The sequence below is a fragment of the Botryllus schlosseri genome, chromosome 11 (genome assembly GCF_051294905.1).
Source record: "Botryllus schlosseri isolate E-star chromosome 11, Bs_hap1, whole genome shotgun sequence".
NCBI lineage: Eukaryota > Metazoa > Chordata > Ascidiacea > Stolidobranchia > Styelidae > Botryllus > Botryllus schlosseri.
In genome coordinates, this window is record NC_137246.1 from 4,019,010 (window position 1) to 4,039,898 (window position 20,889).

General features: G+C 40.6%; 1 protein-coding gene and 1 long non-coding RNA gene across 3 annotated transcripts in view; both read left to right on the plus strand.

Annotated features, from left to right (window-relative positions):
* LOC145449874 (uncharacterized) overlaps positions 1-19,302 on the plus strand; it is a 157,283-nt gene extending 137,981 nt beyond the window's left edge. For both annotated transcript variants that reach the window (XR_013918372.1, XR_013918373.1), the window contains exon 2: positions 18,967-19,302. This is a non-coding gene — a long non-coding RNA (uncharacterized LOC145449874). The remainder of the gene's footprint in view (positions 1-18,966) is intronic.
* On the plus strand, positions 2,276-11,330 carry LOC145449865 (fatty acid hydroxylase domain-containing protein 2-like). The gene is made up of 6 exons (XM_080328310.1): positions 2,276-2,494; positions 6,216-6,340; positions 8,958-9,163; positions 9,517-9,622; positions 10,814-10,980; positions 11,045-11,330. Exons 1-6 carry the CDS (start codon positions 2,416-2,418, stop codon positions 11,193-11,195), a joined length of 834 nt encoding a protein of 277 aa, XP_080184436.1. The 5' UTR covers positions 2,276-2,415; the 3' UTR covers positions 11,196-11,330.
* Positions 19,303-20,889: the final 1,587 nt, after the last annotated feature.

Below are 20,889 nucleotides of genomic sequence, written 5' to 3' on the forward strand. Positions count from 1 at the left end.
GATAACGCCACTTGATTGAAAAGTCGGGGCACCTCGACCAGCCATCACCCGTAGCCTTTTCCAACTTTACGCGTCGCGATTAGCATTATTTAATCACACGCTTAGCATTCTTCTGGATCAGCTAACTTTATTATTTCCGCCTAAAATGCGTCCCGATTAGCCGTTTTTAATCACATGATTAACATTCTCCCGGATCAGCTAACTTTATTATCTCGGTCGGACTCGAATCCACGACCCATTGGTCATGCACCTGTGGATCTCACTCACCACATGTTGCTTCAGTTAAACCGTATACCAGCTTGTAATATCGTTTGCATCGATTCATGACACAAGACTCGGTTCCTTTCAACAATCGAATTCTTGGCACGAGTTATTGACGACAGGTCATATTATGGTATCCGTACCGTCGAAGCCATCTAGGGTAAATTGTTTATCATAGTGACCAGCATGCAAAGGTATGACCACTAGATCCAATTACATCAGATCCCATCAGAAGTAACGCGAAAGCGGACCTTAACGGAAAAAGAGTCAGCCGGGAACGTTGCTGCTGATGGAATGAGCCGCCATTTCACAATGTTGGACCTAGAACCTTCAGGAAAGATACCTCTCCGGGGTCCGATATGATGGTATGCTATCACACGATCGCTGGTTTACCCGATGCTTGCTTAAATTGTCACTTTGCAATGACACCTGGCTCGTACACCTGTATACGATAAAATAAACACTGTCTCACGAAACACCGCGACGACATCTATACGGTCATTTTTAATAAACGGTCGGAAATAGTGGTATTCAATTAATTTGAAAAGGCGTGCGACATGGCCCGGGGAACTAGTATACAACTTACAGAACTTATATAGGCACCGGTAACGTAGCAAGCAAACCGATTGCAAAATAAAGTCGTTACAAGGTGTAACAATTCACTTCGTAATAGTAGGCCTTTAGATATCACAATCCTGCCATAAATGGTGTGCGTAATCCGAAATGATAATCCTCTTTTCATTTATTACATACGAGCAAATATACAACCAAATAGTGGGAGAAGTCTTCAGCGGGAGCGCTAATTCGACTGTGTCACGTCACCAAGTCATAATCCAAGCTAAACATGAATTGAGCTATGCCTAAGCAATCAGTTACTTTTCACATTTTGGGTTTTACACTTCCATACGAAGTATTATAAATTTGACTGACTGTAGAAGCCGCATATTTGCATTTGGGCAGACCTTTACGACATTACTTCTGCTTCTATTTCAGCAGCATTCAAAAATTCAAGCGTATTTGACGGGGTCGTTAAACATCGGAATCATAAATTTCACCGAAGTAAGATACCAAGTGCATTTTCATGTTATGCTTAATGAGAAAACACGACCCGTCCTCCATACCAAACTTTTCATAAAACAATGTATCTGGATTTAGTATAGGAAGATTTGTCGTCCTTTTTCAGGAAATTGAAAATGTCCTCAGAGGACGCCAAATTGTCCGTTTTGGCAATTCGTCCTTCTTTACAGCTTTTACAGCTATAGGCTAATGGAAAGGGTCAACTGAAAATCGGCATAAGTGACACGAAATAGGTGATGCGGACGTTCGAGCCGGTCATCAGGAAGTCGAATCATAGTGACGACCTTTTTTTAGTCAGCACAACATGATTTCCAGTAATTATTTCAAAATCAACTGTTTTCGATTCCGGGGAACGAACTTTCGGGATTTTGAAAAAGTGGCTGTTTTCCGGTTTCCAAGACATGGTAACCCTAACATTACCAGACCTTCATTGCAATGCGCCTATTCTCCTACAAGACAAAGCACTGAGGTGTTCTTACGTCACAAGAGCTGTGTGTGTCACCCGTAATAATTGATTTGTATGGCGTATACCGGGTAGGCTACTAATACTTGGCGTTTCAATGCAATTTACGTCAATGTGATTCAGCATATCCGGACAGCGAGACGAAGATATAGGCTCGATCATCGCTACATTGCCGCGATCAATCTGAGCATTATTGGAAACACGTAAATTACGTATACATTTCCCTCTCAATATATACGGGTTAACGCGCCGTATCGGAGTTGAGATATATTAGAAAAAACACTGTCGCTACAGGGCCAGTATATAGCAACGTAGGACAGAAGGGTTGCGTATACATTCGTTACAAATTAGATTGGATTGCATTGATGTGTGTGGCGTTAATTTCGGAATCTGGCGAATGCTCATTACAGAAACGTACAATTGCGCCTTGGATCGTATTGAAAACAAATTGTGCCAGTAGCTTATGTACTGGCTTGCGCTGCACAACTAATATTTCGAAGGATACGAGTCGCGTTATTGTAACTTTGTTTTGCATTTATGTCAAATGGGTTTATCAGGTTATCGTAGCCACCAATACTTCTCCGTTGCGGATTTATTAGCGATCGCCGTAAGCAATGGGTGCATATCTTCAAACCCTTTGGAATACCATCCTAGAAATTACTGAGGAAGACGAATTGCAATTATACGTAGTCGGTGAGAATGGAATATATGAATCTACCGATTTAGCAACAAATTTAAGTGTTACACATGTTAAATCACCAATTACTTTGGTATTGGTACGACATTGATTTGGATACCAAAATTAGACCACTGATCGATTGAACCATTCTCATGATCTCAGATTCTCTCAATTCGGACTTTCATTCATGATAATTATCGTATCCATCACAGTATCCATCACAGCATTTCAACGTAATTTCTACTCCATGAAAGTCGTATCTATTTCTACTTTCTAAGACATTGGCCAGCTATCTCAAGTAGAAGTAGAGAATAGAAACTATGAGAAGCACTTTAAGCACCCCTGCTTTTTGCTATTCACGTCCGAATTTAGATTACTTATATAACCTATGGTCGCATGCCAGTGCATAGTCGTAATGAACCAACTGGACGTCAAATATCCATGTTAAACTGTCCATGTCCATTTCCGGTGAAATGCGGACTCATCTATTTATTCATATCGGCTTACCATACGCACCAAAATCGCAAGCAGTAATGTTGTGAATAGTTACCGGAATCAGTATTCTAGTCGCGACAGGCGCGAAATTTTTTTAAAATTCATGGATACATTTCGTCATTAATATTAGTCGTTGCCAGTGGCGGCTCGTCCTATAGGGCAACTGGGGCATTGCCCCACCTAAAATTCTGTTCAATAACAATTTAACCATTTATAGACGCACAGCAATCAGTATATACCGAGATCACGGCGAAACCCACATTATTCTTGTGCTTTCGCTAACAAATGCCCATTGCCCATACATAGCGAAGTCTCTGCGAAAATCGAATTCTCTTCTGTGTTTTCGCTTTGTGAATGCCTAGCCGGGGCTTGCCCCGGTAGCGCTCATAACAAGCTTTCACTATCTATTCTCTCAAAGCCGCGCACAATAAAGAAACGGTGATTTACTCTCTCCTATTCGTAAAATGGCCGAGCAAGTGGGGCAACTATGCCTGTCGCCCTTAAGGTGTGATGTAACAATCGTATCTATATCTGAACTCGGTTACCGTGATATGCGTTGACTCGACCTTTGCTGGTATATGTCGATTTTGACGGTGTTTCGCACCATGATAATTCTTGAAACTTGGTACGATATGTCGTGAAGGTAGTATTTAGCACTGCTCCAAGTTTCAGGCTTGCTACTCAAAGATAAGGGTGGTAATTTCGTTTTCGAAGTTCAGTGTGTGCTGATCTATCATGTACATTGTACAGCAAACAGATTTTACTCAAAAGCCGGTATTGGTCTCTATTGATTTTAACGATGTTCCATACCTAGATCTGTCATGAGCTTTGGCACGGTATGTCTTGATTTTAGTATCGAACGCGGTGCCAAGTCTTAAAGTTGACGCTCAATGATTGAGGCAGTTATTTCGTTTTCGAGGTCGAGTATGGTAGAGATGCGCGCTGATCTGATACTTAGCCTACCTACATCATTGCGGATCTCACGGAAAAGCCGGTGTCTGTCTGTGCTAATCTAGTCTGCGTTCCATAACGAGATCGGTGATGATATTTCCAATGGTATATCTCGATGATCGCATGAAACAGCTAACTAAGATTCTCGGTTTGCATTCAAATATTCACATAATTTTATGTTCGCCAATGTGCATTTCACTGTGAAATTGTGGCCTTCAAACCATTTGCTTACAATCCCCTGTCAAATGCGATAGCTATTTCATTTTCGATGTCGGCTAACAGCTGATCATTCGATCAGCCTATTCCTCGATCTATTTTACTCAAAGTTCGGTGTTCGTCTGTTTGTATTGATTTTGACAGTGTACCATGCCGGAATGGGTTATGAGATTGCGAGTGCTACTTCTCGATGATTTCATGTAACAGTATGCTAAGTTTACGGCTTTCATTCATGTATTTATTGATTAATATATTTTCCAACGGCGATTTGGCAGCAGACAGTAAGCCGTATGTGTTGCGTCACAATCTCCAGTTTCAAGGCCAAAATGTACTATGTTGTTCCGAGACCGAAGTTCCGAGGCTGCTGTCCTTAGTTCTTCAAAGACCATTCAAATAGATGTTCTGGATTCAATATGACAGGCCCAATCTATGAGATAACAATTGCGTATGTGTCCGAAGTCGTTGACCTTTGCAGTTAGGCTTACGCAATCTCTCGAGTTCTAGTCATTGGAATTAGTCTGGTCAAGGCAAGTGCGAACATGAATCGTATTGAATCTTTGCTCCGTACGTAGGCTAGTTTACGCAGTTGCCTTTAGAGCGAAAATTAAAGGTCTAGAAGACTACTCTTTGTCGCTTCGACATCTTCCTGTCTTTTCATTGTATCGCATTTTTGTGGTGTATTGAACTGATAAAATTGCTAATAAACCAATGATGATGATGATAGAAATTGTCCAGTCCATTGATCCAATCGTACGCCGGGTACCTCCGCTTTGGTTGCCTATCACCTGGTCGTAACTCGTAACCACCAGCTCAGTGGTCGTAACACACCAGGATCGTGTACGAAACACTTTCGGACGGCCTATCGATTTGCGTAATCTCTAACTCTACCATGAAATCATAACGCATGCTACTAAGGACGACCTGATAATTGATTCGTGGCATAGGGACGATTCTTAGTTCACGTACATTATGTAAAATATTCCTTTGATTAAAAAAAATGAATAAAACATTTGTTACCACACTTCAAGTCACGGCTCACCGGCAAACCTCTCGCGGCACCTACGTTAAAATCACTGTTGTCGGGAAATTCATGTGACCATCATATTAAAGTTACTTTTTTACGTTGGAAAACGCCATTGTGACGTCATGTTGATAAAAGTCGCTCGCAGCCCTTGCCCCACCACCCGATATTGTCACGAGCCGCCACTGGTCGTTGCACATATTATTATCTAATATTTATACTTTCTCAGCTCATATGATGACATTCATCGGTAGATTTTATGGAGGCGTGTCTTCGAAAATGTAGTTATAAATGATGATGCATCTTCGGGTGGGCCAATTGTCATTAGTCACGTTGTCGAACGCTCTTATTTATTGACCTCCCATCAGGATTGTCGGTGGAAAGATATTGGAATCTCTCAAACCTTGTTCGCTCAACCAAAGTTGGTATTTTTTTAGTGGGTGCATCATTTTCCTCTGCGTTTCCCATCAGTATTGTGGAGCTCAGAGCCTCAGACTGCAAAGGGCACTACTATATTAAAATTAAAGAAACAAGTCGCGCTGTATCGTGCCCAGCGCGGATAAAATTTCAAGATTAATTAAAATCCCTCAAAAATTTCGGAGTCGATTCGTATTTTCAATTTGTATGTCGACGGCCGCCAACACATACTAATTCAATTACGTGTAAGTAGTTGTGAGTAAAAATCGATCGAGTAGAAGTAGTGTGAAAGCACAACCACTTGTGTAAGTATTCTAGGACATATACCTACATAAGTATGCACCAAACGTATATATATATATTGATCATTGAATAGTATATATTCATATTGTAATGAACCCGAATATTTTCGGCTAACAATATGAATAAACTATTCAATTGTATATTGTAGTTCTGTACTTTCAAGAAGCTCTTCATATATTGATGAGCTTTGCCACAGTCGCCTTCGTATCACCCCAAATCTAATGTTTCACGCAAATACATATAAGGTGCTTCTGAAACTATTATAGTCCAACCAAGCATGCATTCAATTCAAGCTTACAAGAAATCAATAACATTAAAGCTGTTGCATGCAGGACCTGTGCTCGTTTTCTTGTTGCCATACTGGACTGTCGGACTCCTGTACCTCGCAATTGACATTACAAAGAAGCCAGCGTGTCTGTATGAATACAAGATAAGAGATGATAAGAATGGGAGTTCGGTGAGTGCATTATTGCGTTATCGAGCTATCGCAGGTAGTCCATACGTAGGGTTGCATTAAAGACAAACGGTGCCATAATTGTGTAAATACTCCTACGGACAATCCCCCCCCCCCGATATAGTCGACATATATCGATATGGGATGCCTGGAAGCCTCAGAATAGTCGGTTCAACACCAAAAGTACATATATTTCGTCAAAGGAGCTATATTTGCCCTATATTTTCAATTGTCAATGTCAATCCACCATGACGTTACAATTGATTATTCGTGACGTCATGACTTAAAAACAAAACAACAACAAAAAAAGAAATAACGTTTAAACATGTTTGTTTTAAATGCAACCCTAGCTATAGGGCTGGGCATAATGATTCTAGTAGGCCTACTCCAATCTGCATCGTACTTATTAGATTAGAGAGATGATGTTTTCGAGTACTAGAATTATATGCTTCTTGCCACTGACAGTTTATTTATCGACAGGGATTATAGTTTCAACACCATTTTCCACTGTGGAAGTTTGTAAATCTTGATTGGTGGTGTCGCTGCATACGAAATGTGTATTATAAAGCTACGGACGTTAGCGTAAATAACATATATGCGAAGTCGTGGTCAACCCACAACAATGTCACAGAGTGTAATTAAATACGTATGGTAGGAAAATACCAAAACATCTTGCGATGTGGCAACAGGGTCGCCAGATCGGCACTTTTGGAGCCAAATGTCCCAAATTCGGCTCTTTTTAGAGGCAGTTGGCTCCAAAAAAGTTTGTTTGGCTCCTTGGCTCTTTTTTTCTTCAATATTTGGCTCTTTTTGGAAGCAGTTGGCATATACTATCAAACAGGCTATCCTAATAAATGTGTCTCGGAAATTAAGACTGAAAAGTGTTACTACGATTATGTAGACAGTGTTGACGCAAAATTTCATCTTCGCTATGGGCCAATGCTTGTGGAGAGAATATTGTCACTTAAGTCAAAACGAAAGCAAGAAACCGCATGCAGCTACAACTGCCAGATGCTATTGTCAGGATGAGAGCAAATCTTCAAACAAGTGCTGCAAGAACTTTCAAGCATCTCCAAAATTGCTGTAAATTTTCACAGCTGACAATGTTTATGCCAATGCCCAAGATTCGAGTCGAAACACTGTAGAAGATGAAGATTTGGAATTAATATTGTAGAATCTACGAGAACAATTCCAAATCTTCATCTTCTACATCTACAGTGTTTCCACCAGTGTGTTGGAATTCTAAATACAGACTCATATTATAACACAAAGTTTTATTTTACGATTTTATATTTAGTTGGATAAGGCTTGAAATAATAGCAGTTATTGTTGTTGGATTCGGTGTCCTACAACAGTATCAACAATAAAATTATAGAATTCCTGGTGATTGACAACGGTCTATGGGTAATCTTGCAGCGTTATTGACGTTGTTAACATTATTATGTATTATTACCAACGCTATTCAACAATTTGGGTCTTTTTAACTCCGTTTGGTTCTTTTTTCGACACTGTTTGGCTCTTTTTCTCAAAAGCTGACAACTATATTTGGTGAATGATGATGTGGTCTCACAACAGATACATATTTGAACATTCGACACCCTTGACATTGTCCTGAGTGATAGTCGAATGCTCGACATGATTTAAATCCTAACATTCGATTCAGGCTCAAATCATTCGGAAACTCGATTTTGGCCAGCCCTAATCGTAGGTATAAGCCATTTGCTATGACGTCCCTCAATGACCTACGAAGTTAATCCGTCTTCCTTACGTATTAATATGAAGTATATTGATTGAAAATCGTTAGAATGCGCATTTTGGCCGTCACCCATTGCCCTTTGATGTCAAAGATTATATAATTATCTTCTGCCAGCCTATACTCAACAATTAATAAAATAGATTCTCGGTACACAGTCGATTAGAGATAAGTCGATGGTCGCGCATTATCCGCAACAGATATATAGTACTCACTATAGAGCCCGACAGATAATTATCGGTTCGCTTGCCTACTTCTATTTTACGAAGTACTTCAAGTAGGTTTTGCCTACGTACACTACTTCATCGAGTAGTTATGAATTTATACTATAGTTCTATTTGACAATTCTCAGTTGTTGAGGCAAAACTATGGCCTGGAACACTTAATGTTGTACTTCATCGTAAACCGCTATTTCTACTTCTACATGAGTAGAAATTTACGGGATTACTCCTACTTATACGTCTACTTGAGTAACGACGATGATTACTTTGACTACCTCTGATTACTCTTATCAGAAATTAAAGGTTCCCAGATGCAGCCTTTCTAGTTTATTTCATGCCCCAGCAGAGAAATGGCTCTAAAACCCTTCAATCCAATGCTCCGAAGTTTCGGAAATACGCTTTAAGCTAGATGCCATATCCTTTGAATATCGGCAGACTTGACCATGGTTTTCGACGAAGGTGATAGTAATCGGTTTTTGTCGGTGTATGCTCAAAAAACGGATATATGTCCTGTTCTCTAGTACTAACGTTATTTGGCACGGCCCTGGTTGAATGCTTTCAGCGTGGCGCCTTATCGGATATCAAGCACCGAAAATGTTAGGACAGATTATTGGAAATCTGAAGATTCAAACATACCGTTTTACAGCTTTCGCGGAGCCAAATCATACGCTTGATCGTCGTAGTCCTCAGAAACCAATTATTGAGCGTGCCTCTGTCTTACCTCTCCTACAAGGCATTCGAGTTGAGAGGATTGATGACGCACGGCAGCAAGCTGCCGACTACTTTTCGAGTGTTAATCGAGCTTGCCGCATTTGTAGCTTTTGAAGAGATCTTTTTTTATTATGTACACAGGTAAATATTCATCTTCGTAATGTGCCATAAACAACAGAATTGTGCCATGTTCCATAAACCACAGCCTTCTGACTTGCAAACATTGCATGGGGCTGTGGCGTTGAGCACGGTAAGCTCTTTGCTTAAGTTAAATCCGTGCGGCACTGAATATCACCATTGCGGCCAAGGTCAGAAATGAAATTTGGATTCTGGTGAGATGATGATCACAGAAATACCTATCACCTATGATGAATCAGAACCAAAATACTGAGACTCATGAACTTCCTTTTCTCTCTCGGTAGAAGGACCCCAACATCGCTATCGTTCGCTTGCAACAGCTTTGGATTAATTGAACAATGAACATCCCTTCACAGGTTACTACACCGCAAACCGTTTTTCAAGTGGTTTCATAAGGCACATCACGAATGGCACGATCCAATAGGCCTTTCCGCGATTTACTGCCACCCCGTCGAATTCTCCGTAAGTTGAAACAACTAAACCGCTGAAGAATACGCTCTGTTACCTAAAACACTCCGTATTACACATAAATATATCAAACACATATAATTTCCTGCAAAGATTCACAGTCAGATTACCCAATCCGACCCATCATTTGTGAGTAGATTCTACAAAGTCCACTGGGCTGTAATCAGAAATATCCAAGTTCACATTAGAATGACCGGCGACCGACGATGCTTCTCTATCTAAATGTAGTAGAAATTTGGATAAGAAGAGTATTCAAAAATGGCGACTTTACTCACAAATCCCTATATCACATATACGCCGAGCAGTAACAATACTTGGACCGGAATAGATGGTCTATATCAGTGGTTCTCAACCTTTTTGCCTTCGCGGACTCCTTTTGGACTGTCACGGACCCCCGCGAACCCCCTCAAGTTTTCGGTCCAACTTAGCTCAATTATCGTGCAACCGTCATCTGTGTTGTGCTTGTGAGAAACAGCCACAAAATGACTTTTCATGAAAATAATATCGTACTATATCTACTTTTATTATTTCGAAGCGATTTTTGCAGCTGTATCTATTGTCTGGAACAGCCACGTACGTCTTCGATGTGATATGAACGAGTGTCGAAACTATTTCCACAAGAATAGGCGCTGACGGAATGCAATATTAACGCGTAACGCTTCCGACCGGAACATATATGACACCAAAATTTAGAAACCGAGTTTTTAGTGAATATATAACGTCCAGCCTAGTCATTTCTATTTAGCATCTAATTTTGAAGTAGCCTAATTCTGGAATAGTGGCTATGTATATCACAATGGAAAATGGATTTCGTGACGAAGTTTCAATCCCTTCATTGGGACACATTAGTACGAATATTTCAGTAATTTCTATTTCAAACGACCCCAGCAAAACGCCTCTAAACAGCAATATGTTTGGACCAATAGGTTTTTGGCTATTTGGTAATCAAAATGAGTTTGCAATGTAGGATATTTTATCCCAGACGACCATTCTAACATGATGTGAGTCCTGAGGTTTTAGCAATTATGAAGCGAAACTGTATCACGTTTCGCTAATTTAAGAATATTACAAATTGATCATACCAAACATTTTACAAAAAGGTTTCGCGGACCCCCTGAAAATGCTTCGCGGAACCCCGGTTGAGAACAACATGGTCTATATATTCTTTCCTGTCTGTATATCAAGGCTCTTGTTATATTTCCCGTCGTGGCCGGTCCTGTGATCTGCGGGAGCCATCTCAGCGTTGTCTACATTTGGATCTTCATCGCGACGGTGAATGTCGTGAATTCGCACTGCGGCTACCACTTTCCGGGCTTCCCCTCAAACGAAGCACACGATTACCACCATTTCAGGTAATTTTCCTCGGCCAAAACGTGCCTGTATGTGCCATAGTAACGTCCATTTCAAATTCTACAGGGGTACTGAAAATTTTGGAATTTTAGGCATTTTAGACGACATTCACAATACCCGGCCAACTTTCAAGAAGTCTGCGTGGAGTTCAAGGGACCGCGTGTATTATTCTCTGACTCCGATAAAAGACGCTTGTCATGTATCCAAAACCGGTTAACAACCAAGTTCAATGTGCTGATATTGATGGGGATATTGTAATTTTGTTCCCGCCATTTTAATTTTTAACAAGGAGTCAAATATTATACACAGTTATACAAAAATTTCCATTTTATTATATTGGCGATTTGTAGTATCACATGCATCAGCAACGCAGACAGAGGGCCTGTGCTATTTGCGTATTTAGGCGTTGTGACATCCCATTCTGTGGTTATGACACAATGCATCAATGACGCTATTTTGCTGTCGGATCTTCTTAACAACAACAAATTTGCATTCCCGCTACCCCTTCGATTGGCTTGATATTATAGTCTAGGCCTGGGCTTCTCAAAACTCGGGGTCGTGTAACGAATTCCTGGTATCGTCGAGTTCATGTCAATCACACAGCAGCAAGTAGACTGCGCATGCCGTGAAGTTTGGAGCTATTGAAGTTTCGAGACATCACAGTCGATCAGTGATAATAATGTTGCATGCAAATACGTGTCAACCACGGATTCTTTCTTCTTTGCAGTTTAAATATATAAAAAAAAACAATGGTTGGCATCCTCGCGGACATGCGACTATATCGGTATCGAACATGACATGAGGCAACGAGCGATTGAGCAGGACATATACGGCGTCGAAATGTGTGGATTGTTTGCTAGCAGCTTCTCGCAATCTACAGAAAAGCCTCACGATCTACCCGAAAACAATAAACACTGTACGAGTGTAGGCCGTACCGACATGAATTCATTTGATTTTGAGTATAATATGTTGACAAAGGAGAGTCCTGTCTAGACCGTAATTAACTCGCAATAGATCTTCAATTGGACTTGGAGATCGCTCGATCACTTAAGATAATGTTCACTATTTCCAGTATGCTGTGTATATCCACGAGCATCTAGATACCATAGTCTGATGCTTTCGCCAGAAATCTTAGCTCTGTAAAGTGTAAAGCTGTAACTCTTATTCGAACCAGTTCGTGTGAGCCATCAGTTTCAACGGAGGCGAAAAATATGTATATACGTACAATTGCACTTTATAAACGATTGAAGATTTGCATTTTATACCCGTCAAATAAAACATGACGATTTCCATATCATTCCAACGGTTGCCGATATGAATCATGACCGAGCTGTTATTTGGATTCACTCGTAACGGCGGCTCACTATATCCGCATAGGGTGTATTGTAGGTATACGTGTGTTCAACTACTAGAAGTATTATTCGTTATGGCAGAATTACAAGGTCATTTTATGTGATTCTCTTATCGTCCTACTTGAAGTTAGCAACGATAGTTATTTCGCAATCCTTTACTCATATTTACTACCTGCCGTCAACCATTCGCGTATGTACCATGTTAGCATAGGTGTAGTAGGTAGCTAGAAAGGAATTTTGGTGCGAGAAATCTTGAGCTATAAAGTTGGCAATGGAAATATTGTGACCGTACAGGCAAATGACGCACTTAAAAAATGCGATTTTGCTGAAATCGTAGTCGTAAACGCGCGAGTCAGAAGTCATTGTATAGTCGTAACCGATTGCAATAATACGGTAATATCCCTCTATGTCTGTCAATTAGGCATAACAGCTTCCTTATCAGACAAGTGTCCAATCACTGCCTTTGTAATATAGGCAAGCAAAGATAATCCACTACTTGAGACGTAAAAAGAGTCGGGGAAATCAATTGCGTTTATACGGTTAAGTAGGTAATATCATATTATAGTCAAATTTAATCGCCACGAGGGTAACGTTATGAGAAAGGAATTAATTTTAGCACGGGCAGCAAAGTCATAAATATTTCTTGACAAACAAACATGCGAGTTGGTATTTTCGATGCTGAACTGCGGCGCTGGTCGTCGCCATGTTACTCAGCGACAAACGACTGCTATGCAAACAGTCGCATAAGCCTTTCATCGTGTTACCCATAAAGATGCTGGTCTGGGACACTTTATATCTGCATGTAGCGCCTAATCGTCTCGATATTGTTTGAGATCTCGCACCCGAGACAGGCCGAGAGAGATAGTCTTTTAAGATGATTCGAAAGAAGTAGATTGCCGTGAGGAGTATAGGGATGAGTATATCGTGTTGATTACGCACAAGCTAATTATCTATATATTGGGTGTTTTATGTTCACCGTTTAGTTTGCTTGAGTCGTCGTTTAGTTGATAAAAACAAACTTGCGTTGAGGTCTTAATACATTTTCCGTACAATATCCTCTCATGAAAATGGACTAATTGCATTCAACTCTAGTTTTCACCACTGTGCTGATTCCAGAGTATAATTAATGGCCGATATTCAAGTTCATGTTTCAATATATAATGTTTGTATATTGTATACTCGGTAAGAACATTTTCAGTATCAGTAAAATGAGTATGTATACTGGCGTATATACTATGCATTTCATATTGGTTTCATTCGTGTGTAATTGTGCATATTGGGAATCGTGAGAATGTTAGGTTGAACTTCGTGTTCGGCATGCGAACCTCGATAATTCATAGGCTCTGCCCTGCGCGTAATCAACAAAGAACATGCTTGTGACCCGAGTTTTACAGTAATCCTACCATTTTTGATCAAAATTCACTGAATGTCAACCTCCAATCACTCGCTGAGCCAGCAAGAAAGGAAACTGAACATAAACTAAGAATAACAAATTCTTTATTGCTAAACCTAAAATGATCGAATGAAGTTGATATTGTTGTTATTGTTTATTGAAATAAAAATTTGGCGCTTATCACATGTTGATCTTTTGCACCACGGTCAATAATGGCCTAAGAAATCGATTAAAGTTGAAATAAGATAAGGATAGGAGAATTCAGTCCAGTCACACCATCCCAAGTGACATTTATCGAATGGCATTATAAGCTTAATCTAATTGAGAACTACCCTCCTGCATTACCTTAATACCGACGGTGTCCGGTCAATACCGAGAAAACCATTACCGAGAATGCCATTACCGAGAATGGACATTACCGAGAATGGACACCACAGAGAATGGACATCACCGAGAATGGACACCACCGAGAATGGACATTACCGAGAATGCAATATATGCAATGCAGGCATGTTATGCATATGCACAGGTCGTGTATGTGCATCACGGCGTTGCCACATTCGGTATCGATGCTCAGGTATAAATTTCTCGACAACGTCAGTCCTACTAAGCTATATTCTTGACATTGGCCATTCTCGGTAATGTCCATTCTCGGTGGTGTTCATTCTCGGTAATGACCATTCGCGGTAATGTCAATTCTCGGTAATGTCCATTCTCGGTAATGGCATTCTCGGTAATGTCCATTCTCGGTAATGGTTTTCTCGGTATTGGTATAGAACCCCATCTCAAAGTCAGCAGGACAATAATGACGATTAAATCGATGGCTCGCGTGCATACGGAGACCATGACGTCACAATGCTAACTCAAACACGTCACCTTTTGTGTTCCTGTCTAGTGTGGTTCTATACCAATACCGAGAAAACCATTACCGAGAATGGACATTTCCGAGAATGCCATTATCGAGAATGGACATTACCGAGAATGGACATTATCGAGAATGGACATTACCGAGAATAGACACCACCGAGAATGAGCATTACCGAGAATGACCAATGTCAAGAATATAGCTTACTGGGACTGATGTTGTCGAGAAATTTATACCTGAGCATCGATACCGAATGTGGCAACGCCGTGATGCACTCACACGACCTGTGCATATGCATAACATGCCTGCATTGCATATATTGCATTCTCGGTAATGTCCATTCTCGGTGGTGTCCATTCTCGGTAATGTCCATTCTCTGTGGTGTCCATTCTCGGTAATGTCCATTCTCGGTGGTGTCCATTCTCGGTAATGGCATTCTCGGTAATGGTTTTCTCGGTATTGACCGGACACCAGTGTCTACCCCCTGTCGGTATTGGTTCTATACCAATACCGAGAAAACCATTACCGAGAATGGACATTACCGAGAATGCCATTACCGAGAATGGACATTACCGCGAATGGTCATTACCGAGAATGAACACCACCGAGAATGGACATTACCGAGAATGGCCAATGTCAAGAATGGACATTACCGAGAATGGACACCACAGAGAATGGACATTACCGAGAATGGACACCACCGAGAATGGACATTACCGAGAATGCAATATATGCAATGCAGGCATGTTATGCATATGCACAGGTCGTGTGAGTGCATCACGGCGTTGCCACATTCGGTATCGATGCTCGGGTATAAATTTCTCGACAACATCAGTCCCAGTAAGCTATATTCTTGACATTGGTCATTCTCGGTAATGCTCATTCTCGGTGGTGTCTATTCTCGGTAATGTCCATTCTCGATAATGTCCATTCTCGGTAATGTCCATTCTCGATAATGGCATTCTCGGAAATGTCCATTCTCGGTAATGGTTTTCTCGGTATTGGTATAGAACCACACTAGACAGGAACACAAAAGGTGACGTGTTTGAGTTAGCATTGTGACGTTATGGTCTCCGTATGCACGCGAGCCATCGATTTAATCGTCATTATTGTCCTGCTGACTTTGAGATGGATCCACACGATCAAGCTCGTCTCGATTTGGTGTCAATTCTTGAAAATATAGATGTATCATTATTGCTTCATTCTATATTTTCGCACAGTAGTTTGGCACAGCCTTCGTTATTGACATCAAAAAGTGTTCGAGTGCGTATAGACCTGATGTATATTGCAGACTTGGACAACTGGATCATCCTAGTTATCTCATCAAAGGGAAGTGATCTAATCCTAATCCTAATCTATTTGTGAACTGTTTCTATGCTCCAATTTCAATAACAATCTAATCTATGCTTTTCCTAAAAACAGTATACATTCTCACGCTTATGATAACGAGCTCAGGTTTCAAGTAAACTGAACTTGATTTTTGTTGTATCTATCTATAATCAGGAATTTAATTGAATTTTCCAAGTTTTTGCCATATTTCGGTAATTATAATTCTAAACTAATTTGAAAAAAATCTGTGTAGCTACTCTACAATTCTAATTTGGAAAAACTGAAATTCTCAAATTAACCAATGACCATATCGGATATGTTGGTTGTTGTTTGCGGTATTCATGGTGTTTTGTCGACTACTAAGGTCATTTACACCAGGCCGATATTCGTTGTATTTTTCCGTATCTGCTGACTTGTAGCACGGCTCACTTCTAGGCTTTTTGTAAGACTCCGCGTACGCGGATGAGATGACGAGAAGGAGCCTAGATAAACCCCCAACCTTAGGTAGGAATTCTGGAGACTACTTCGTTCGGACTCGAAGCCACGAACCGTTGGCGTTGTAGCTGTGGATTATATCACTACGCTATCTCGCCATTTTGATTTGTTGGTTCTTTAGCTGTCAATTGTTATGAAACCTTGATAACGCCATCATATATTCCCACATTGACATTGCATGCGTACCCTAGGATTATTTAGATTAGATTTATATTTCTTTCCTTTCCTATTTCATTACTAACAGTAGTCTATAACGGGGACAAAGCTTGCCTCGTACACACAAAGTTAAACAAAGCTGGCCGTGCAGGAATATGACTGATAGTAAACATCCACCTGCGGTGGAACACAAAGAGCCTCCAATTTACTACTGTTGGAAATATTGGACCGCCGATGGTGAAATAAGACAAGGATGCACGCCAGTCCAACCAAGCGGACACGATACCTGGCCGGATTTGAATGACTACGGTTGGGTTTACGTCGCCGTACCAATAGCGATTGTATTCGCGTCCGTATTCCTGCTGCATCTGCTGTGTTCCAAGGACGGCTCGAAAAAGCATTATCCTCAACAACGAAAAGTTGTGATTGCAGAGTCTGATTCTGAGAATGACCTAACACCGCTTCCAAAATCCAGATGGTATCCTGGTCGCAGTTACAACAGCCCCGATGAAATCTATCCCGCGCGTGATCATAATATGAATGTGGACCGCTTCGTAGCGGCAGTACCGGTAAGAATGTCTGATAACGCATTCCTTCCAGATCGTCAAATACCACCCGATGGTTATACACACAGAAGAATGTACCCTAAAGTTAGTAATAAATCAGTCAGGTGGCCGAGCGTACCTGAGGAAATCGGGTGTGCCAGAAAAATACCTAACGTGACTTTACAGCCTAGCGGCCATTCCGCTCCTGCTCTCCGTTACACGCCAAGCGATTCGAGGGTGCCAACTCCCGCAACGGGATTTCACCAAGGATCATCCTCCGATGAAAACTGGAGTGGTGATGCCCGAAATCATAGATATGACGAACTTCTTCAGTCTCCAAAACGTGCTTGGTTTTAATTTGTTTTTCGCATTTCCGAGATTCACCCAAGTTCACTGTGACCCTGGTCTTTTCCTCGGCGGAATATTCTTCGACTCGATATCAAGACGGTGTATTATGTTGATGATGGGGCGCCATCCGACCAGCCTATACAGTGTGATGTTATGAGAGATATTGCAATGATTCTAGTATACTGGAATCTGATTCATGTCGAGTTGTAAGAGATAATTCTTTTGAGTACTGCAATTATACACTCCTTGTCACTAAGACTACCAAATTATCTTTAATGTGACGTAGAACTGGCAGTGTATTATTTGTGGTGACATGAAAGGTACATGTATTAACTTCGTGCATCATTCATAATTTTAGTCAATTTTGCCCAGTCCGCAAGTCAATTGTACTCTCAAATGCGATCTTTGAACTGTTGTCTTCTTGGATAGTTGTGTCAGATCAAGCTCTTAATTAAATTTATTACACAATATAGAGCGTATCCGCAACAAATGTTCCTTTTGCTGTTGTTGTATGAGTGAGTATTTTGTATCTATTGTCATTTTAATACAACTCATTTCGAGACCCGAATCATCAAGGAACTCCCTAGAGATGACATGATATATGCCCGTGGTCGGGAACCTTTTTTGTCCGGAGAGCCATATTGGCCCTATTTTTTCCCATCTCAACTCCCTAAGAGCCATACATGTCAATCAACTGCTACGTCACGATTGAAAATTCGTGGCGTCATGGTAGGATTAATTCGAACTCACTACATGGGATTCCTCGTGTGCGCCATATTTTATCTGTAAAAACTGGAATTTTCGTTCGAAAATGAAGCTCGAAACGAGAGATAAGGCACATACGCGCCAAGCCTTACTATTGATTATGCAATTCATCGTAAGCAGCTTAGAATTTATTATAACTAATATTATTCAAATGTGACCGTCACACTGATTCCGAAAATCTAAATACTTTTCGACTTCTCAATTCTCAAAGTATTCGGCGGTAACATAACGTTGCACTGTACGCATATATTTTATCGCCAGTACGACACAGAGCTATACTTACCAGTCAAGAGCGTGGATAGCTATGGCGTTGTTTGTAATTCGAGTTTGTAATTATGAATGTCACATCCACAACAGGTCATTCCGCGCAGTAGATCCGGAAGACAATGTGTATTTGAAAACTGAGTGTTGAAATGGGCCAAGCCATGTCTGCTATGCTCTTTTATTAATCAACGTATCGCACAATTCAAGATTTCGATTCGGGTACATAGAATTCATGAGTGATATTGGCCGCCGGCGTGACAGTAACTTAAATTTGATGATTTTGAAAAGAGTGGGTCCGAACCCCCAAACCTGAAGACGGCATTATCTTTTTGTCTCAAAGACATGTTTATACTGCCACGAGAATAATTATTTGGCCGTGATTAAAATATACCAACAAGTCGCTGTAACATTGATCACTGCAGTGCAAAAATAAATATTTAGCAAAGAGCCATAACTTATACCCAAAAGAGCACAAGGTTCCCGACCACTGCTATGAGCTATACAAGTCTCAGAAGAGCTCGGGTTTACAGCCGGAAATTTGTTATCTTTATATCAAATAAACGGATAGGTACGTAACCTGTTTGTGATGTGTACTTTTACTGCTACGTTTTGAGTACTATGCAAATTCAACTGTCGTGTCAGTATTGTATATGTATTAGATATTGCTATGTCAACTTCATTGCGCATGATGGTCTGCGATATTCAGAGACAGTACAGAAAGGAGTTGATTTCTACACGATATATCGGTATTGGGTATTCAGTGTTTTTTGATGCATATTACATTATGCAACACACGTAATAGGATTTCAGTATTCTTTTGGTGACTACTATGATCGCGTGAAAAATAGGAAGCGTCACAATGTCGAAGCTTTGTCCCACGAAAAGTTCACTACAAACACAGCCTTACTGATTGCTTTGTCTTTTGACAAATATCGCTCGATCATTGATTTGGGCGTAAAAATCGGTATCGGGTCGGATTCCAACCTGTTATTCGCTTGCGGGCCGGATCAGTCCAATCTTGCAAAAATGTTTCCAGCAAATCTGTATTTTTCTTTTTCGGTGGGATGCTTCATTATCAAGCCTAATATTACGGACCACCTTTATTCGCAAACAATAGAATAGGCAAGTGTAAAATGAGTGACTAATAGAATACAATTCGTTGACCCGATAGCAGACGATATAGATAATAATAAGATCTTGGTTGCTTCCACACCTTATTTAACGTCCACTTGCAAAGTAATGATTATATTTATTACACGAGCTTTCGGAGAGTCGCTCGTTCATCAGGTGTAATAGTGAAAATAACGCAAAACGATTTTGAATATAAACAAATACGCATATTGTGACATCATAAAGAAGAGTACTTTCAGATTCAAAAATGTGTACATTTATGACGAATATAGTTATAAATCTTCGAGTCACATCGTTATGAGTTGGTTTCTTTCTATGTTTTCTTCGTGTTAGTAGTCTTCTGTGGTTGGGCCTTCGTATGGCCCTTGAGGAATAATGCACACGAGATTTAACTGGAAACGCAGACTGTATTCGAATTTGGCTCAATATTAGTGAATGGCAGTTTGGATTTGGGGGTAACGGGTTAATAGCGTTTTCAATCGTCGCACTGAACCCCAAAAGGGGGGCAAATGCTATTGATGAGTTCAAGGGAATTAGAAAGTGATTGTTTTAGGCAGGGCCCTAACTGCACTTTGTAAGCCCCAAAAACCCTGATCTTTCCCCATTGGATGATCAACACGACTTTCGACGAGACTTGGCCCCCACACGGATCATCCTTCATCCTGTACCACCACGCACACTCATACATACACCAGTATTACGCGATTCACGAGCTAGTCAGATTACGTAATGCAATGGTGAGAGTTATCTGTTTTTGTCTATTGGCTTACCTCGCTAATATTCATGTTATCTATCAATAAATAAATAAATAAATCGACAGAATATATTTTCATATGCCCAAGGCACACACAAATGCGATGTAATGAACAGATATGGGGATGCCGAGCGACCAACCACTTGGGGTCTCTTGAACTGGTATCCACCTCGACCTAGTGCGTTTATTCTCTAGTTGCGCGAAGCGGAAATAAAATAGGCATATATTGCCTATATGCGTGACCAGATTTACTAGTTGAGTTGATGAAAGTGGTGGCTTCGAAAATTTAGGCCACCCATAATATGCCACACGGTTAATTCGTATTGAAAATGTCAGAGGGGGATCAAAATCCATGGCCTTGTTTTCCACTTGAAAACTTTATTATCCATAGCAATATATTATACTGTGGATCATAGGGTTCCATTCCTGCAGCGCCGCTATTTGCAAGCAACGGATTGGGCAAAAATACGACGATTGGCAGGTTGAATGCAATTTCAAACCGCTCAAACAGTGG